Source organism: Heterocephalus glaber, unplaced genomic scaffold, assembly GCF_053883595.1.
Source record: "Heterocephalus glaber isolate CG9 unplaced genomic scaffold, H.glaber_assembly_v1.0 deba00001497, whole genome shotgun sequence".
NCBI classification, from domain to species: domain Eukaryota; kingdom Metazoa; phylum Chordata; class Mammalia; order Rodentia; family Bathyergidae; genus Heterocephalus; species Heterocephalus glaber.
The window spans coordinates 16,184,622-16,202,443 of NW_028258320.1; the positions used below are offsets into that span (position 1 = coordinate 16,184,622).

Consider the following 17,822-nt stretch of genomic DNA (forward strand, 5'->3'; position numbering starts at 1 on the left):
TCTATGACAGCCCTGCGCCCATGCGTTCTCCTGGCCAGGAAAGTGAAGCCCTGGGGTTGGGGAGTACCTGGGCCTCCCCCAGACCCAGGGCCAACAGCAGGTTGGGGAGCACCTGAAAGCTAGCACACAGTGGTTTACCAAAGCCAGTATATTGCTGGGGCCTTGTGAGTTACTTTTTTTTTAAACAGACCAGTCCAGAAACTTTCAGTGAGTACCATTTCAACAAAACCAAAGGGGAAATATTGAGGGAATAATTTAAAAAAGAATACACACGAACACTCTACCTTCAAAACCCAAGGGGATGCCAGTCATTTCTCTTTATAAGCTGGGTGCATTGGGGAAGCCAGTGAGATGGAGAAAGTGCTCGCCTGTTGCCATTGACCTTGGCTGTATGGATGGAGGGCAGGGGTCACTCGGGGCTGCACCTGGACGTCCAGTGGGGAGATGGCAGGAGTGTGGCAGGCCAGTGTGGGTGCCGCTGGGCTTCTGCTCCGGGGGGCCGGGTGGACTTGGATGGAGTAGGGAGGGAAGGGCCTCCTTGGCCTCCGCTCAGCGGAGCCAGGCCTCAGACTCTTGGGCCCCAATAATCCTCCTTACCATGTCCCTAAACTCTTAGCATTTTTGTTCAATTTTCATAAAAAAATAACATCTTATGAAGGTAGAGGTCAGATGCTGGTGTGCATCTGGCAGAGTGGAATCTGAGCAGCCATGTCGGCCATCAGGGCTGACCGAAGGCTGTCTGCAGAGCCGGCCTGAGGGCCTGGATGCGGCTCCTGCCCCGAGGAGCTGCTCTCGGCTGCAGTCACAGCTCTGTGATCTCCAGGGGGCTCTCCATGATCACGTCTCGGAGCTTGTGCAGGGGTGTGGATTTGGCGGACTCTGTGCGGGCGTTGCGCTCAAAGGCGGTGGCCTCTGCAGTGGTCAGTGTCTCCAGTGAGTGGCCCAGGCCCTTCTGGTCATCCTCGGGCAGGCTGTTAAGGTCGGTGGCCAGCAGTGTGCCTGTGCTGCCATGCACCACGTGGATCCCATCGGGTCCCTTGAGCTCCATGGGTGGCTTATGGCGGAAGCGCAGACTGCCCTGGCTTGGGCTGTGGTCCCCTGGCTCCTTGTCCAGCTCCGTCTGGATCAGCTGCAAGAGGCCAGGCCCTCCCAGTGGCTCAGGAACCCCCACAGGCTCAGGGTCACGCCCAAGGGTTGAGCAGGTGGGTGGCCCCAGAGTCCTACTGGGTGTGCACCTGCTTCATCCCTACTTCACACAAAGAATGTCCCAGCAGGCCTGCTGGCCTCCAACCCTGCCACAGGGAATCTCAAGGATACCTTCAGACTGCTGCAGAGGGGAACTTCGGACAGTTAAGGTGCTACCCTGAGTCCTAGGGAATATGGGCCTTCTCTGTGAAAATCTTATCTTTATATATTAACATTGCTCTGACAATCCTACGGCACAACTATATCTGCGTTTGTAACCAAGCTGGCTACAAGTATGACCAATACAGTCACATCTAGGTAAAACAGGTCCTCAGGAGAGGGGGAAAGGGACAAATAGGATGTGGTCAGGACTCAGCACTTTTGAACTTCTGCCAGGCAAGACGAAAGTTGACAGTGTGCACCCAGCTGGAATTTTTTTTGAGACAGTTTCTCTAGTAGCTCAGCCTGGCCTTGCACTCACTGTGTATCCCAGGCTGGCCTCAAACTCATGGCAATCCTGCCTTAGGCTCCTGAGTGCTGGGATCACAGGTGTGCACAAGTACACTGGCCGGAAGTTGGTTTTTAGATAGTCTTACTTTGATAAATTTTGACATTGCTGTAAGCACACACGCAGGCCCATTTGACCCTGACAGCCAGTTTCTTAGTGTGACACTGGCCCTCAAAGGTATTTGGGGCTCCTGGAATCTGAGAAGCACTGCCTCTGAGCTACCCCATCCCCAAGAAACCCTTTCTGGCCCAGCACTCAGTAGGCTTTGGCCCTGGCTGCTGAGCTCAGAACACTGAGGAGGGTGGCAGGAGAGAGAGAGAGCATCCCCAGAACTGGGGCACAGCACACAGCTCACCCCCCCGCCCCGCCCTCAGCTACCTCGGAGATGGAGGAGTGGCAGGAGGAGGCTTTTTGCACCATCCGCTGTGCAAAGAGCTTTTTGAGCTGCAGGTAATCCTCCAGGACCACCTTCAGCAGTGAGCCCTGGAGGAGGCAGAGGGTTAACCCCACTGGGCCCACTGGCCCCACCCCTTGCTTGCTCCCCTGGGAGATGGGTGTACAGGCTTGGGGTCCTAGGGCAGAGGATCAGAAGGACAGCCTGGTGACAGTAGCCAGCTAGAGCCCCCAGGGGCTCAGAGCCCTGGCTGGTGCCACCCTTAGCCCTAGTAGGCGCTGCTGTGCTGACCCATCAGGGTAGATCTGAGTCCCTGCAACCTCGGGAGTGGGGTTCACTTTCAGCCAGGAGCTGGGCACAGAAGCCCCCAGGGAGGGCTCACCTTGATGGGCCCCTCGCGAATGATCTGGCCCAGCTTGGCAATGTTGTCATACTCCTGGATGGCTGCCCGCAGGTACCGGTCATCGTCAGGCTTGACCGCTGCTGGTTCACGCCCAAAGGTTCCCTGGGGAGAGAGGACATCTGCTGGAGCAGAGGACACACACAGGGTAGGGGGCCACTCCCAGAGGACCCAGCTCCTTGGCCAGAGGTGGCAAGGAACTGCCCCTCCCCCAACCCTCCCCAACACCTGCCGGAATGCCCTGCGCTGGCCCGGCTCACGTGGGTGCGGGTGGGGCTGTTCCACAGGTCAGCGATCTCACTCAGGTTCTCGGGCAGGTCATCCTCGTGCTCAGCCTGGGCAGCCAGCTCCAGATTCCGGCAGAAGGGATCCAGCCACACGGGGTTGGCTCTGCAGTTGGGGGGCAGGGAGTAGAATAGCGCTGGCAAAGAGGAAGGGCAGGATGAACAGATGTCCTCAAAATTGGATAGCTCCTTGCTGATGGCACCTGTGGGTGCATTCTCCTCTAGGAGCCCACTAGAGCCAGGACCATGTGTCAGTCTGGACAGCTTTGGCATGGAGGTTTCAGCTTGCCTCACCTTTCACCCAGAACCCAAAGTCTGTGCCCCTTGGAATTGGGGGCTCAACAGGTCCGGGGTCTAGCTCTGCAAAGCAGTTTCCCAGGTGGGGTGTGAGGGGTGGTTAGCCCACCAGGGGGCGCTCACGCCCTGGGTTTCCACAGGGCCTGGACGCTGCCAGAGACTGGCTGAAGGGTCAGGAGCCCACTCACCCATCAAAGGAGTACTTGTTAGTGTTGGGCATGTCCATGATGTCGATGAAGCCACGGTTCCCTGCAGGAAGAAGGGCTGACGTGTGGAGGGGAAAGGAGGGGTGCAGCCAGGTGAGGCACCCTGCCCTCTCCCTGCCCCACCACCGCAGCCCACACTCACCTGCAGAACCCGCCACAATGGCTTTGAGCTTCCTCTTGTGTCTGCAGAGAAGCACAGAGAGGCGCTGTGAGGCACTGGGCTTACATCTCAGAGCCTCAGCCCTGGCTCGGGACAGGGGCAGGACACTCACACGGTCCTGTAGTACCAGTTCATGAGGATGAACAGCATGGCCGCCAGGAAGAGGAGGATGGCCAGCACGATGATCGCCATCTGTAGGGTGAGCAGGCCGGGCATGAGCAGGTGGGCTCCGGGCAGAGCCCAGACCCCAGGGAGGGCAGTGACGTGGGTACCTGCAGGGCAGACATGTCATCAGGCAGCCGAACGGAAATGGCGGGCTGCACGTCCAGGACGTTGTAGTTCCGGAAGAGATTCCGCAGCTGCTCCTTGTTCTCATCGATCATCTGGATCACCCTGGATAAGTGGCAGGGCTCTTTCAAACTCAGCCCTCACCCAAGAGCAAGCAGCCAGGACGGCTGCTGCCTGCCTGCCTCAGCCCCCGGAATTCACCTCTCCCTGAAGCTGAGCAGGTGGAAACCTCACCCTGCTAGGATACCTCGATGGCTTCCAGGGGCCCCAGGCCTTCATCCAGGTCCCATTTGGTCCTCACGGATGGGGGTACTCCCATTTCACAGATGGGGAGAGTAAGGCTCAGAGGGACCTGATGGTACCTGGGCCTCCTTGGTGGGTCCCCTCCCCAGTGCCAAGCACAGGCCCCACCCACCGGTCCACATCCAGGATGCGGTTGGTGTCACGGTTCACCACGTGGATGAGCAGCTCTGTCTGTGCGAAGTTCACCCGCCCCTTCTTGTCCACGTGGAACTAGGAGAGAAGGGACACTGGGGGTGTGGCCACAGGCCAGGGGCCAGGGGTGGGGAAAGCTCCAAGAAGCCCCGATACCCTGCCTTGCAGTGGACCTAGCACTACTGGATGCTCACAGGGGCCCAAATGTGGTGCCAGTCGGTTCACCCCCACACAGGCACAGGTACTATTACCCATTTACAAGTGAGGAAACTGAGGCCCAAAGACCTGGGAGAAAGTCCTTAGAGCCACACTGCCAAAGCTGGGGAGGCACATACCCTCTTTTGTGTCCCTGACCTCACTACCATGCCCTTATCCTCGTAGTCTGGCCCCCTTCTCCTTCCACTGCCCCTAGTCCAAGGTTGGTCCCCTGGGCACCTGCACGTCATCGGTGTTGACAATGGCGCCAGTGATGTTGGACAGCAGGCGGATGAACTCCTCCTCGAAGCCCCGCACACGATCAGGGATCTCGTTAATGACGATTTTCACGCGCTGGTCGTCCCTCAGAATGTAGATGCCAATGATGGCCGTGTCGTTGTGTCCTGCCAGGTCTTGGGCCATGATGTCCACCACGAAGTAGCCAGGGCTGTAGGCCATGAAGAGGTCAAAGGTGCGCAGGATGCCATCCACGCTCCCTGCAGGAGGAGCCGAGAGCAAGGCACAGCTCAGGGACCACCCAGTCCTCCCCACTTGCCCTCTCAGAAGGGGCAAGAGCCCTGGGATGTGGGGACCCCGGGGAGGTGGCACACATTTGCCCACAGGGTTCAGCAGCAGGAACGCAGAGAACAATGCCCATCTGAAGGGGCAGCGACCCTGAGTACTGTCACAGTGTCCAGCCCGTGCCACCAGACCTGCTTCGCTAGAGAAACCACGCATATCCATTCTTGGTGAAATTCCCTTATTTTTAACTATTGCCTAAGTTTGAATTAAAACACTGCATATTAAAATACAACTGTGCACCAGGGATTTAGCTCAGTGGCACCGTGCCTACTTTGCAAATGCAAGGTCCTGAGTTCGATCCCTGGTGCCAAAAAAACAAAAACCCTAAAATACAACTGTGGATTGTTCTGGCCCAAAGATGACAAGTTTGTGACTCTGATGTCCCATGCTGAGGTACCAAGGCCACTTTGGAGCCTTCTCAGGGTCTCTTATACACATGTACTTCAGAATTCCACACAGTTATGGGGATGCCAGAGGTGACACAGCATGACTTCTTTCTCTTTGAGACAAGGTCTCTCTATGTAGCCCAGGCTGTCCTCAAACTCACAATGATCCTCCTGTCTCAGTCTCCTGAGTTCTGGGATTACAGGCATGTACCACCATGCCCAGCCAGCACAGATTTCTCTTAAAAACAGTAGACCTGGGTTCAGATCTCCTCCTTTTTGGCTGTATACCTTTAGCAAGCTTCTTAGCTCTCTCTCTGTGCCTTGTGCAGTGAGCTTTCAGAGGACAAAGTGACAGTGTCTGGTTGTATAATGGGAGGAGTGGCACAGGAAGTAGACTTTGAAGGAAGAGGGAGGCATATCTGAAGGTAGGGAAAGGGTCAGGGCAGTGCTCCAGGACACGAAGGCAGTAGAGTCAAAGGGTTAGGGTGGATAGGACAGAGCTGGCTGAGGGAAGAGTAGCTTCTGCCTGGCTAGACACAGTGGGCTGCAGAGAAGCTGTGGAGAGGGCTAGGAGGAAGATCTGGTGAGCTCTGAGTGCCAGGCCAGGGAATCTTCCCGGCATTTAAGACTGGCACACGGATAAGAGGTCTACAGAACCAGAGGGGAAGGTAACAGGATAGGAGCACCTTCAGGACCCTGCCCCAGCCTCAGCCAGACACACGGCCAGTGCACAGCAAACATGCAGATCTGTACGTGTGTGTCCCTGCCTGGCATCATGCCTAGCACACGCGAGAGGAGGCACAGGTGGAAAGATGGGGGGATATGATGAAAGGAGAACAGGAAGATGAAAGGATGGATGAATAACAAATGAGAAGAATAAAGGAAAGAGCAGGTATTGAGTAGATGTCAAGAGGAGCAGATGGGTAGATTAAGAATGGATCAGCAGAGAGGTGAACAGACAGACAGACGGGCTGACACAGCTGGCTAGAGGCCACCACATCCTGTGGTGCTCACACAGACCCGTGTCCTCCAGGCTACAGCCACACAGTGACTGCGAGGTCTTGGCTAGAGCCCCCTGTGTGTGGCCAGGCTCCTACCCATGGTGAAGACCTGGCCCACATCCTCGGAGTCGTTGGCGAGGGACCGGAAGTAGTGGATGGCCAGGATGCCATAGAAGACAAGGCTGTTGTTACCGATGTCTGCGTCCAGAGCCAGCACCTGGATGAGCTCTGAGCCCACCTTGGCATCGGTGGCCACGCCTGCAGGAACAGACAAGGGCAGCATTGAGTGCTGGGGAGGAGCGCCCCACGCCCTGTGCCCTGGCTCTGGCCCCTGCACCTGCAGTGTACTCTGCCTTGGTGAAGCGTGGTGGCTGGTCGTTGATGTCCTCTAGCACGACGCGCACCTCCTGCAGGGTGAGGTCGGTGACCAGGTCAAGGGCCGGGGCCGGTCTGCGGGGTGGCGTCCAGCTGCGGTTGCTGGAGGCCTTGACAATGAAGGAGAAGACAGCTTCTCGCTCCCGGTCAAGGTCCCGAAGCACCAGCAGGTGCCCATCAGGCTGGAGGTGGAAGTTCTTCGCCTCATCGCCAGCTACAGGGAACATAGGAAGTGGGCTGAGGCCCAGGCTCATGGGCGTCTCCAGCCCCAGGGCAGGCAGGACGCTCACTCCATCTGGCCCCACCTGCGATGAAGTAGTACACGATTGCATTGGAGCCCTCATCGGTGTCCACGGCGCCTGTCACATTGCCCACGAGGGTTCCATGGGGTGAGTGCTCAGGCACCGTCAGCAGCTGGTACTGGGGGCTGCCTTTCTGTAGGTGGAGGACACTGTCATCGGAGGATACAGGGGGCTTCCCACGCCCACCAGAGTGCCCTGGGCTGTGGCTTTGTGGGTACTGCGGGAGTTTACTGCCCAGTGGTGGCATCTGCGAGGACGGGGCTGGGCTTGCCATGCTCTCAGGAGCATCCCTGACCCCTGGATGAGCACTTAGACAATGGGGACACCTGCACACTCTCACGTGCACACAGTCTCCAGGGGACATCTAGGCATGTGACAGTCCAAGAAGACAAAATTCAATAAATCCGAGCTGCTTTTCATGCCTGGTGTATGTGCGTGCAAACCTGTACACACACACACACACACACAGAGGCACAAATACAAGTACCAGCCCCAAGAGCCAGGCATTTGCGCCCGCTCTTCTGATTGCTGGATGGTGCCTCAGCAGAATAAGTAAAGCACAGCTGCTCGGTGACTACTGGTCCCTGTGTGAAGCGAGTGCAGACAGATGTTGCTCCCATGTAACCTATGTGCTTTAGGGCACTGTGCACAGGGGAGCATGTGCAAGGTGTGTGTGCAGGCAGGGAGTCTCCGTGTGGGTAAAACCAGCACAGAGGATGGGACAGCTCACAGGAGGCCTCACGAAGAGAGGTTCATTGTCGTCGATGTCTTCCAGGGCCACCTGCAGCGGCTGCATGGTCTCATATGGCACTGGCTGGCCCAGGTCACTGGCTACCAAGATGAGCTGGGGGTGGAGGAGAGCAAAAGGCTGGGGAGGGGGTTTGGACCCCAAGTGTGCAGTCCCCAACTCCCTGGGGCAGCTCCCCCCCACCCCAGACGTTCCTGGAGGGAAGTCTGCCTGGCCTGCTCCTTACGCTGTACACAGCCTGCTTCTCGCGGTCCAGGCGCTGTGCCGTCTGGATGAGGCCGCTGATGGGGTCAATAGTGAAGAACTCCCAGTCACGGTTGCCCGCCGTCTTCAGGAAGCTGTAGCGCACCGCCCCGTTGAGCCCTTCATCCTTGTCGGTAGCGTAGACCTCGTACACGTTGGAGCGCAGTGGGATTTCCTGCAGGGGACGACAGGGAGGGAGGTGCCTGGACATCTGAGCGAGTCCCAGCTCCCAGCCCTGAGGAGCTCTTGCCATTTCTCCTAACTTTACTGAAAGTCCTTGCCATTGGCCACCATCCTTAGGGAGCACTGGCCTGTAGGGTGGGGCTCTCTGGGATTCTGAGCCCCTGCTGTTTCCCCCTTTTCCCAAGCCAACTCCACTAGCAGCCAACAGTCAGTCTGCCCTGAAATCACACTCCCAGGAGCTCCTGCCATGGCCCTGCATGCTGAGGCATAGGGCAATCTACAGAAGGAATCCCAAGACCTAGACCACAGTGGCCCTGTGTCCTGGGTCTGTCTTGCTCCCTCTGCTACCCTAATCATAGAAACCTGGGTGTCTCCAAACAGTGCCACCTGTCCAATAGGGAACCAGAAAATAAGAGACACTCAGACAGGGTGATCTGGTGGCTACAGATTGTCACCGACTCATTGTGGAACTTGGACCTGGTATTTAACCTGAGCCTCAGGGTCCTGAATTCCCTCAAGTTAGGTCTAAGACACCAGAAACCTAAGGAATCACACACATCAACCCATGATAAGGCTGCCCAGGGCAAAAGAAAAAAAAAAAGCATGTTTCTTTGCTTTTAGCTGAAAAATTATCAGCTCGGCATGGCTTTAATGCTTGTGTCATCTATCATGACAATCAGAAGTCCCAAATGGCAGTTCCATCTAATTAATGAAAAGTGGGATGACGAATAGATCATTACTTTATAAACGCTGGTTGTTCAGGGGACATAAATCTTTCCAAATATGGAACCCTTGAAGGGGAACACTTAGTAAATGGGGCCTTTGGTGTGGAAAACAACTAGATCATTATTAATTTCTACACTGTTTCATTCCACAAAAAAGATTTGAAGCAACTGCAAGAATATAGAAATTAGAATGAGATGGAACAAATTAAAAAATTAGGACAATGAAAAATAGTTGTTGGCAAGAAGATGGAAGCTGAGGGTGAAGTGTGTGGTTTAGGTCTCTGCAAGGTCTCAAGGTGAGCTGAGTGCTCAGAGCCTCCTGGCGGGGAGCGGAGAGGACACTCCAACACCACAGACGGGACACCAGGACAGGTGTCTTGGAGCTCAGCCACGGGAGGATTATTTGCTCCTATGGGGCCTCAAAGAGGAGACAAAGTAGCAACATGGCAATTTAGACCAAGGGATGAAAGCAGAATTAGAGAGATTCCAGAACCCCAGACACTTCCTCTGCAGCTTACTGATGCTAACCCCACCCCAGGCTGCCTGCACTCGGGTGTCAGCAGGAGCACTGGTCGGGTGTTTGTTTTGAGACAAGCATGGGGGAAGTGGGTACTGGGGAGACTGTCCTTCTTCGAAGACATCTAGGGACAGGGCATTTACTATTATTAGTTCCATTTGCAGATGAAAAACAGACTTGGAAAAGTGACTTGCTCAAGGTTGTCTGGCTGGTAAGCAATCAACTTACACTTGAACCCGAGATTTTTTGCTAACACGGCCCACACTGCTAACCAGTGTTCAATACTGCTCTGTGTGTTGCTGCACAAGTCTGCCCCTGTCTGGCCTGTTTCCCTACCTCAACAAGGAAGGCCCACAAAGGAGGGCTTTGACTGCAGGACACAGAAGCTGGAGGAGGGAAGGGGACATTGGGGAGTAGGAGGCCCCAGTGCCAGAAGTACCTCTCTGATGTGCAGGATGGTGCCATTGGGCGGGCGCATGAAGATGGGGCGGTTGTCATTGACGTCGATGACCTCCACCAGGAGCATGGTGGTGCCCCAGAGTTGGGGCTCACCACCATCTGTGGCCACCACGGTCAGGTTGAATCTCTCATAGGATTGCAGTGGCCGCTGCGTGGTCACCAGGCCCAAGTCCACATCCACGTGGAAGGCCTCTGGTGGGTGGGACAGGAGAGCAGGGTGTAGCTCTGGCTGAGACCAACTTCCTGTCCCTCCTCCTCCTCCTGGTCTGGGGCTGTGGGCATGGCAGCCTGCTCCCTCCAGCCCCACATCACCATGGGCATCCAGGCGGGCTACATACCCATGCCGGGGCCTTCAAGCGAGTAGGACAGCTGCCCATTGGAGCCCTCGTCCTGGTCAGTGGCCAGCATGGTGATGACAGAGGTGCCTGCCGGCTCATTCTCATACACGCTTGTGCTGAACTGGGACTTGGAGAACTGAGGCCGGCAGTCGTTGACATCTAGCACTTGGATCACCACCTAGGGGGTCAAAGCCAAAGGTCAGGAGCATGAATAAGGTAGGGTAGGCAAGGGACAGGTACCACCCTGGGAGGGAGGTACTGTCTTCTCATGTTTTTGACAATAGACAACTTATTGACCGCCCCCCGCCAATTTAGCCTGTTTCCCTAACTGTATAATGGGGACAACTATCTTCTCTCTCAGCTTCCTTGGGAGCTCACACTAAGTGGTATTAGCCAGAGTCTCAGTGGAATTCCTGGTTCCAGTAAATACTCAGCCACTAGGCTTGTGGGTGATGTGTTCTGAGCCGGGCCCTGCAGCAGTGGGACTCCTTACCTGTCCCTTCTCTTTGTCCTTTGCTGTGCCACACAGTGGCCCTGGAGGTGTGGCTCCACCCTCTGGACCTTCATGCTGGGCTGTTAGAATTCCTCCCCTTCCTAGGGCCTATCTTGTCTGGGATTTGTGCCTGGTCAGGTGCTTGGCTTTCCCTGCTGACCCACAGCCCAGGGCAGGGCCCCAGGACACAGCACAGCAGGAGGCCTCTCTTCCCCGGCTGTGGCCCTGCCTGATTGCAGAGCCATTAGAGCCCTGCAGTTCGGTGATTCTGAGCGTCCCCTTTCCAAGTTGCAAAGCACTGTCAAACCACCTCATGTCCCCAGTCGCCCTTGCCACATCTGCCACCCTCTTTGCAGACGGACAACTGAGACTCAGAGAGGTTTACAGGGAAATGCAGCCTGCGGAGTTTGTAGAACCCCAGACTACTCCGAAGACTGCTTTTCTCTGCACAGGACCGTATATGTGATGGGGACAGGCTGCAGCCATGTGTGAATGCTCCCCACTCTGTCCCTCTACCCGCACAAGAGGATTTGTCTGGGTCCACTCCACAACCCCGAATCCTTTCTGGAGAGTTTCCTTTGCATAATTAGGGACAAGAATGAAGAGACGGCAAAGCAGCCAGCACTGACATTTTCGCTTTTTCGTGAGACAGGGTCTTGCTCTGCAGTTCAGGCTGCCTGCACTCATTATGTAGCCCAGGCTGGCCTCAAACTTGCAGTGATTCTCCTGCTTCAGCCTCCTGAGTGCTAAGAACACAGGCGTGCACCACCACACCTGGCTTTGGGATTTTGGAAAGGAAAGGGGACAAAGAGCTCAGAAGGTGAGATGCTGGCCTCAGAGTGGCAGTGTGGACACCAGAACTGGACTGGGAAGGGGGTTGGAGTTTGAGCCCTCCTTAATATCCTTGAGGAGTCCTAAATAGAGGTGACAGCTTTATAATTGTTTGCTTGCTAGACTGTCACTGGGCCACCCAGAGCACCAGGCTGTACCTGGGTCATACCCAGGTGTGTTTAGCTGCCTAAGCAGAGTGTGGCACAAAGAGAGCTTTCCCAGAATCCCTTTCTTCCCAAGTCACAGCCACTATAACCCACCCAGGAAGCCTCTTGCTTTTTCCTTCCTGCCACCATGTCTCTGAGGGGACTAGATGGGTGTTTCCGTTCACAGCAGTCACTCTCTATAGGCGTTGCTTACTGCCACCGCAACCGCAGGCCCTGGTATCACTGGCCCAGGCTAGCACCCCTCACCTGCACCGAGTTTTCTCGACGGTTGCTGTCCACATCCCCAGGGTTGTCTTTGGCCAAGGCAGTCAGGATATAGTGGTCCTTCTTCTCTCGGTCCAGAGAGGACACCACATAGATGTCACCCTAGTGAGGGAGGGTAGCTTCAGGTCCATCATCCAGTCAAGATATTTATTGGCCAGTGATGGCGAAACACTGTTTTGGGCCCTGGAGATACAGTGCTGAACAAAAGCCCCTGTCCCCCTGGGCAGTCCCGTGGACCCCAGTAGCTGCCCCGTTTTAGTGGTTCTTGCCCTCACCACCCAGTCTACCTGAGATGGGTAACCAGCCCAGACTTGTGCCAACCTGACCAGAGCTGCCATAGAACAGATATCTCCAAAATAGTCACTATCTTCAGTGCCAGGCCAGGAGCTACATCTGACTGCTCCTACCAGGCAGGAGTTAGCCCCACTGGAAAGGCAGAATGCCAGGGGAGATGTGGCAGGAAGCGACGCCCAGTTGCAACTCCAGCAGCAGGGGAAGGCCCTGCTGACGGACTGCCCCAGGCCTCTGTGGCCCACCCCCCCTAGGCTGCAAATAGCAGCTTTGACATTTGAAGCCACGGCCCATCTTTTCTCCTGAACTGTTCCCCAGCTCTGAGACTCATGGAACATAGGGATTCACCCTGTGGGGCGTCTTCCCTCTCTCAGCTGAGTATAGGGCTGTGCACACAGTAGCCACTCAAACACTGTGGCCACTTTCTACACAGCTTCTCACGTCTCTCTCGATAGTCTCAAAAAGTTTCTTGGTCACCTAAAGACACATCATGGAAGTTTTTGTCTCACCAAGGACTAGTTCCCAAAGACTTTGGCCACTTCCTCTCATATCTACTAGGACAGGAAGGACACAGTCTACAGGATGTCTGGGGCTCCAAGAAGAGAGTTTGCTGACTTGGCTGAAGCACCTCTGAGGCCAGATGTCCATGTGGGGGACCCAGGATGAAGGCGATGATGCAATACTTTGGGTGTTTTCACACCCAGGCCCCATCCAGCACCACTTACCGTAGTGGGGTTGATGGCAAACTTGCCCTCCCCATCCCCGAGGCTGTACTCGATGAGGGCAAAGCTGCCTGAGTCTGCATCAGTAGCAGTGACCATCAGGATGACTGTGCCCACAGGGACATCCTCTAAGATGGCCTCCTGGAGAGAGAGAGCAGCCCAAGGTCAGCCCCCCAGGCCACACCTTGCCCCAGGCTCACTGATGTAAGCCAGGGCACCAGGCTGCTCACTGTTGGCCACTCCAGGGTCTTAGGGGCTGGCAGGCAGGAATGGAATGTGCAAAGACCCCAAGGAACAGGGCCAGGTCCTACCCAACCCGTCAGCCTGGCCACCCACCTGGTAGAAGGGCTGGTCAAAGATGGGGTTGTTGTCATTGACATCCACAATCTCCAGGTAGATGGGGATCTCTGCTGCCCGGGGTGGGGACCCATTGTCTGAGGCCCTCACGGTAAAGTTGAGCCAATGCACCTCTTCATAGTCCACCGTCCGGTTGGCAATGACTTTCCCTGATACACAGAGGCATCCATTGCCATTTTGGCCATTCCTCATTCATGATAGCCCTCCAAAGCATGAGGAAAAAGATCTGGGGTGCTGAGGGGAGGTGTGGCCCCTTAAGGAGGTGGGGCAGGCCAGAGGCTGAGAGGGACTGGCATCTAGGTGTTCTCCTCAGAGAGGAGAGAGAGCATCTCACAGAAGGCCCCAGACCTCCTCTGAGCCCCTCTGTTGGTTTTCCAGCTCCCACAGGACACAAACGGTAGGAGCCTGGAGCATAGCCAGGGTTCCAGCAGACACCGTGGAGGCTTCCATCCCAAACAGGATGGGCGCTCCATCCTTTCCTCTGCTTTGTGGGTCTGGGAGTGAACAGCATGTTAGCCATTTTGGATCTGGCCTGGGCCATCAAGGGGCCAAGATGGGCTCCCACTAGAGGCAGGAAGCAAGCCTCAGTCCTGCCCAGAGGCTAAGCAGGTGGATACATGTCCCCAACCCTCCTCTGGCAGATTTCACATCTACCTGCTGAGGGGTCTTCCAGCTGGACATAGCCGGGGGGCACGAGGTCCAGCAGGCTGTAGGTAATCAGCCCATTGAGGCCCTTGTCAGGGTCCACGGCTGCCACGGCAATGAGCGTGGTGCCCGGGGTGGCCCCCTCCAGGATCCGCTCTGTGTAGTAGGTGATCCCGAAGGGCTTGAACTGGGGCGTGTTGTCGTTGACATCTAGGATGTTGACTGTCAGCTTGGCTGGGGGACAGGCAAGGGTGAGGGTCAGTGCCAGGGGAGGGGCACGGATATGGGTGGGCTGTGGGGAGGTGGCAGCTTGTCGTGGCCCTCGTGGGACTGCATGAGGATTGACCATTGGCCCTCTGGTCTGGTCACTGGCCCTTCCACAGGCGGAAGCAGCCTGGGTTCTAGCATCTGGCTGGGTGTCCTCACTGAGGCTCAGTTCCTAATTGCTAGATGAGAGGACTGAAATGGTCTTCGAGACCTTTCCCATGACAGCCTTCTATAGCCCGAGTCATCCCTGAGACACAGCCACCTGGGCCTGGGAACGAGAGAGACGACAGAGTCTGCCCTTCTCTCTGCAAAACTTGGCCTTCTGAGTTGAGAAGATAAACGGCTGATATCTGCCAGGCTAACTCCTCACCACAGAGGCTGTTCTTGCCCATGGCAGAGGTCACCCCATCCCCGCTGTCCCCTCTCCACCCCCCAGCACCCCTGCCAGCGCACGCCCCAAGCTGTGGGCAGCATCCACCTGGCTCTCCTTGATCACAGTGCCTCACCCCAAGGTGGCAGCCCTGTGGCCTCCAGTCACCTTCCCTTGCTCTCCGCTTCCTCTGCTGGCCCGAGGCTGGCAATCAGATCATGAGGTTCCTGTCGCAGCCCGGTTCCTGTTGCAAGCTGGTTACCAGATCTAACAGCTGGATTCTGACCCAAGTCTCTGTCAACCTGTCCTTTCTCAACCTCTTCCAGGCTCTCCGGAGCCTCTTTCCCGCTCAGAGTCTTGCAGCTGGATGACATATAATTTGAAAGACACTGCCATCCTACCCTTGCCGTGGCTGCCACCTTCCACGTCCCTAGTTTGACCTGATTCCCTGTAGCCCTTGTGGCTGAGTCCTGAGTCCCACTGCACTGCTGGGGGCATGTCTGGGTATGCTTCAGACCCACCTCCTGGCTCCCAGTGACGAATGAGAAACTGGCACAGGAGACCCTTACCATTTGGCACACTGACAGAGCGCTCTGGTAGGTCGCTGGCGTTGTCAATCACTGAGAGCGTGACCTCATAGGTGGCAACCAGCTCTCGGTTCAGAGGAGACTTCACTATTACAGACCCTGTGAACCAGAGCAGGTCAGATTCAGCTTGAGGGGAACCCCCTAAAATCTGGGCCTCCCAGCGTGCTCCTGGCCTAGCCTCCCAATCCCTACAGAGGGCAACAGTTCCCCATGGACCCCGGGATTTGTGGCTGGGATGGGCCACAGCCACCTGATAAGTACATGCTCTGGCCTCCACAGTGCTTACTAGCAGGTGAACTTGGGTGAGTGCTTTAACCTCTCTGTACCTCCGTTTCCTCATGTGTAAAGGGAGGAAATTACGGTACCTACTGTGTAGGGCTATTTTGAGGATTAGCAATACTAAGTGAGTTCCACTGATACAGTGCTTAGGACAGTGCCTGGCACAGACGATGCTGTGCAATTTTGCTTATAAAATGCTTGTATTCCAAGCCAGGTGCAGGGGTGCATGCCTGTAATCTGAGCACTGAGGGAGGCTGAGGCAGGAGGATTGTGAGTCTGAGTGCCTCCTGGGCAACTCAGTGAGACCAAGGGCTGGGAGAGTTTTGATCCCAGTACGGAAAAAAAAAAGGCCAGGGATTTAGCTCAGTGGTGACGTCGCCTGTCTCGTAAGCACAAGGTCCCGAGTTTGATCCCCGGTACCAAAAAACAAAACAAAACAAAAAACCAGAAAACAAAGGAAATCTAGTATTCCACAACAATGTGGACGTCTTTAGCACTACCGAACTGTCCACGTAGAAATGAAGATGGTAAATTTGATGTGTATTTTATCACAATTTAAAACTGCTTATGTTCTAGGGAGATCAAGTATAAAGGAGGGTCTTGACAGCTGGAAAGCCCTGAGAGTTTCCCTGAAGGCCACACTGGTGGGCCAGGATGGACACCTCTGGTCTAATGGCATAGCTTTGTCTTGGATAAGTGAGGTGTGCCAGGGCCGATGGCAGGAAAGGAAAGTCCCAGGTTAGCACCAGAAAGCAGGCTGCTTCTCTTCTACCCAGCGTCTCCCAGGGTCTGCTGGCCTGGCTGGACAGACCTATTTCCGCCCATTTGCGGTTAGGGGTGTGTCTCCTTTCTGCCTGTTGAAGGCCCTGCCCTCATCCATCCCACAGTGGGCCTTCCTCTACCTCTCAGGCCCTGGGTCCCAGGACTCTCTTCCCCCTGGCAGATTCCCCTGCTGGGCTCTGTCCTCCATGGGTCCCCGGCCATGGGGAGGTCACTTACCCTGGGCCGCTGCCTCCTCCTCCTCTTCCTACTCTCGCTCCCTGTCCCCCGGGCTGGGGAGCGAGGATGGGGAGAGGGCAGCTGCGTTCAGTCTGCAAAGGCTGGGGTGGGCCTGGGCCCAGGCCCCACAGGACCGACGGGAGGGTGAGGGATGTGGTGGGCATGGAGGAAGGCAATGGGGTGAAGCAGAGAAGAGATGAGGTGGGAAGTGACAGAAACAGAGCTCAAACCTGCGGGCCTGCCAGCCGTGAGGAAGAGAGAACAGGGTTAACATCAGTTAGTGCAGGGCGCAGTGGATGGGGGGACCAGGGGAGGACTGGTGAGGGCAAGGACGGGGGTAGGGGAACAGGGGGAGCCCAGGCAGTGGGGAGACCTTAGAAGTGAGGCTCTGGCAAGAAGAAAGGGGAGTCAGGTGATTGAGGGAAGACAGAGGGCGTGAGGAAGAGGGCAGAGAAGACACTGGAAAGAAAAATACAGAGAGGAGAGTCAGTGGAGGGCAGAGGACAGAAAGGAGTGGGGAGGTCTGGGAGGTCTGGGAGGGCGGCTGGGGAGCTCTCCATGGTCCTGACAACCTGTGCTGCCCGGGCCAAGGCTGTCTTAACTTTGACACGTCCCCTTGGGCCCGCCTGCAGATGGAGTTAATGGTACCCTTTGGCTCATGACATGCTGTGGGCATCTCTCATGAGGCCACTCCTTTTTACTCTCTTACCCTTCTCCTCTTCCCTTCTCTCTTCAGCCCAACATTGCAATGTACTGAAGTATATTTTTTTATTTTGAAAAAAATTCTTGAAAACCAAGTGTTCTCTGATATTTATGCAAATGGTATTGTGGTAGATGTTGCCTCCCATTTGTTTTTCAATCTTTTTCAGTGTGCATTTTTCAGACTTACCTCCAGTGCTATCTGTGTGTATATCCTAGAGCAGTGGTGGTGAACCTATGGCACGTGTGCTGCAGTAGACTGTCTGTATCAATGAAAGCTCCAAAAGGTTCACCATCACTGCCCTAGGGCTTCTAACTGCTGCCTGGTCCCCCATGGAGTGCATCCACCACTTTCTACTCCCCAGTCTCCCAGGATGGATCCCTGCATGCCCCTCAGCTCCTACCATTACTGTAACACTGCAGTGAACCTGCCCAGTGGCCCCAGCATTGCCAAGAATTTCTTCATGACATATGCTAGGATGAGAATTGCTGGGTCCTGGGGGTCTGGGTGTTCTTTGTACTGAGTTTTTGTCTAATGGAGGAACTGGTCTCAACTTTACGGAAAGCATGAGGGTTCTGATATTCCCACAAGGTCACCAATAATATTGTCCAGGATCCTAGTGTCTGCCAATCCACATAC

General features: G+C 55.7%; 1 protein-coding gene across 8 annotated transcripts in view; it reads right to left on the bottom strand.

Annotated features, from left to right (window-relative positions):
• Positions 1-285: 285 nt before the first annotated feature.
• Cdh23 (cadherin related 23) overlaps positions 286-17,822 on the bottom strand; it is a 369,425-nt gene continuing 351,888 nt past the window's right edge. For 2 of the 8 annotated variants that reach the window (XM_087185440.1, XM_087185441.1), the window contains exons 47-68: positions 15,188-15,304; positions 13,991-14,215; positions 13,316-13,485; positions 12,983-13,120; positions 11,949-12,068; positions 10,212-10,389; positions 9,854-10,065; positions 7,973-8,164; positions 7,729-7,842; positions 7,002-7,131; positions 6,659-6,910; positions 6,418-6,579; positions 4,593-4,849; positions 4,138-4,235; positions 3,707-3,827; positions 3,547-3,626; positions 3,417-3,457; positions 3,257-3,332; positions 2,748-2,877; positions 2,470-2,592; positions 2,072-2,176; positions 286-1,129 (exon numbers count right to left, since the gene is read on the bottom strand). In XM_087185440.1, coding sequence (XP_087041566.1) covers positions 803-1,129; positions 2,072-2,176; positions 2,470-2,592; positions 2,748-2,877; positions 3,257-3,332; positions 3,417-3,457; positions 3,547-3,626; positions 3,707-3,827; positions 4,138-4,235; positions 4,593-4,849; positions 6,418-6,579; positions 6,659-6,910; positions 7,002-7,131; positions 7,729-7,842; positions 7,973-8,164; positions 9,854-10,065; positions 10,212-10,389; positions 11,949-12,068; positions 12,983-13,120; positions 13,316-13,485; positions 13,991-14,215; positions 15,188-15,304 — 3,368 coding nt within the window. In that variant the 3' untranslated portion in view covers positions 286-802. The other 6 variants (XM_087185442.1, XM_087185444.1, XM_087185443.1 and 3 more) reach the window with 6 other exon arrangements.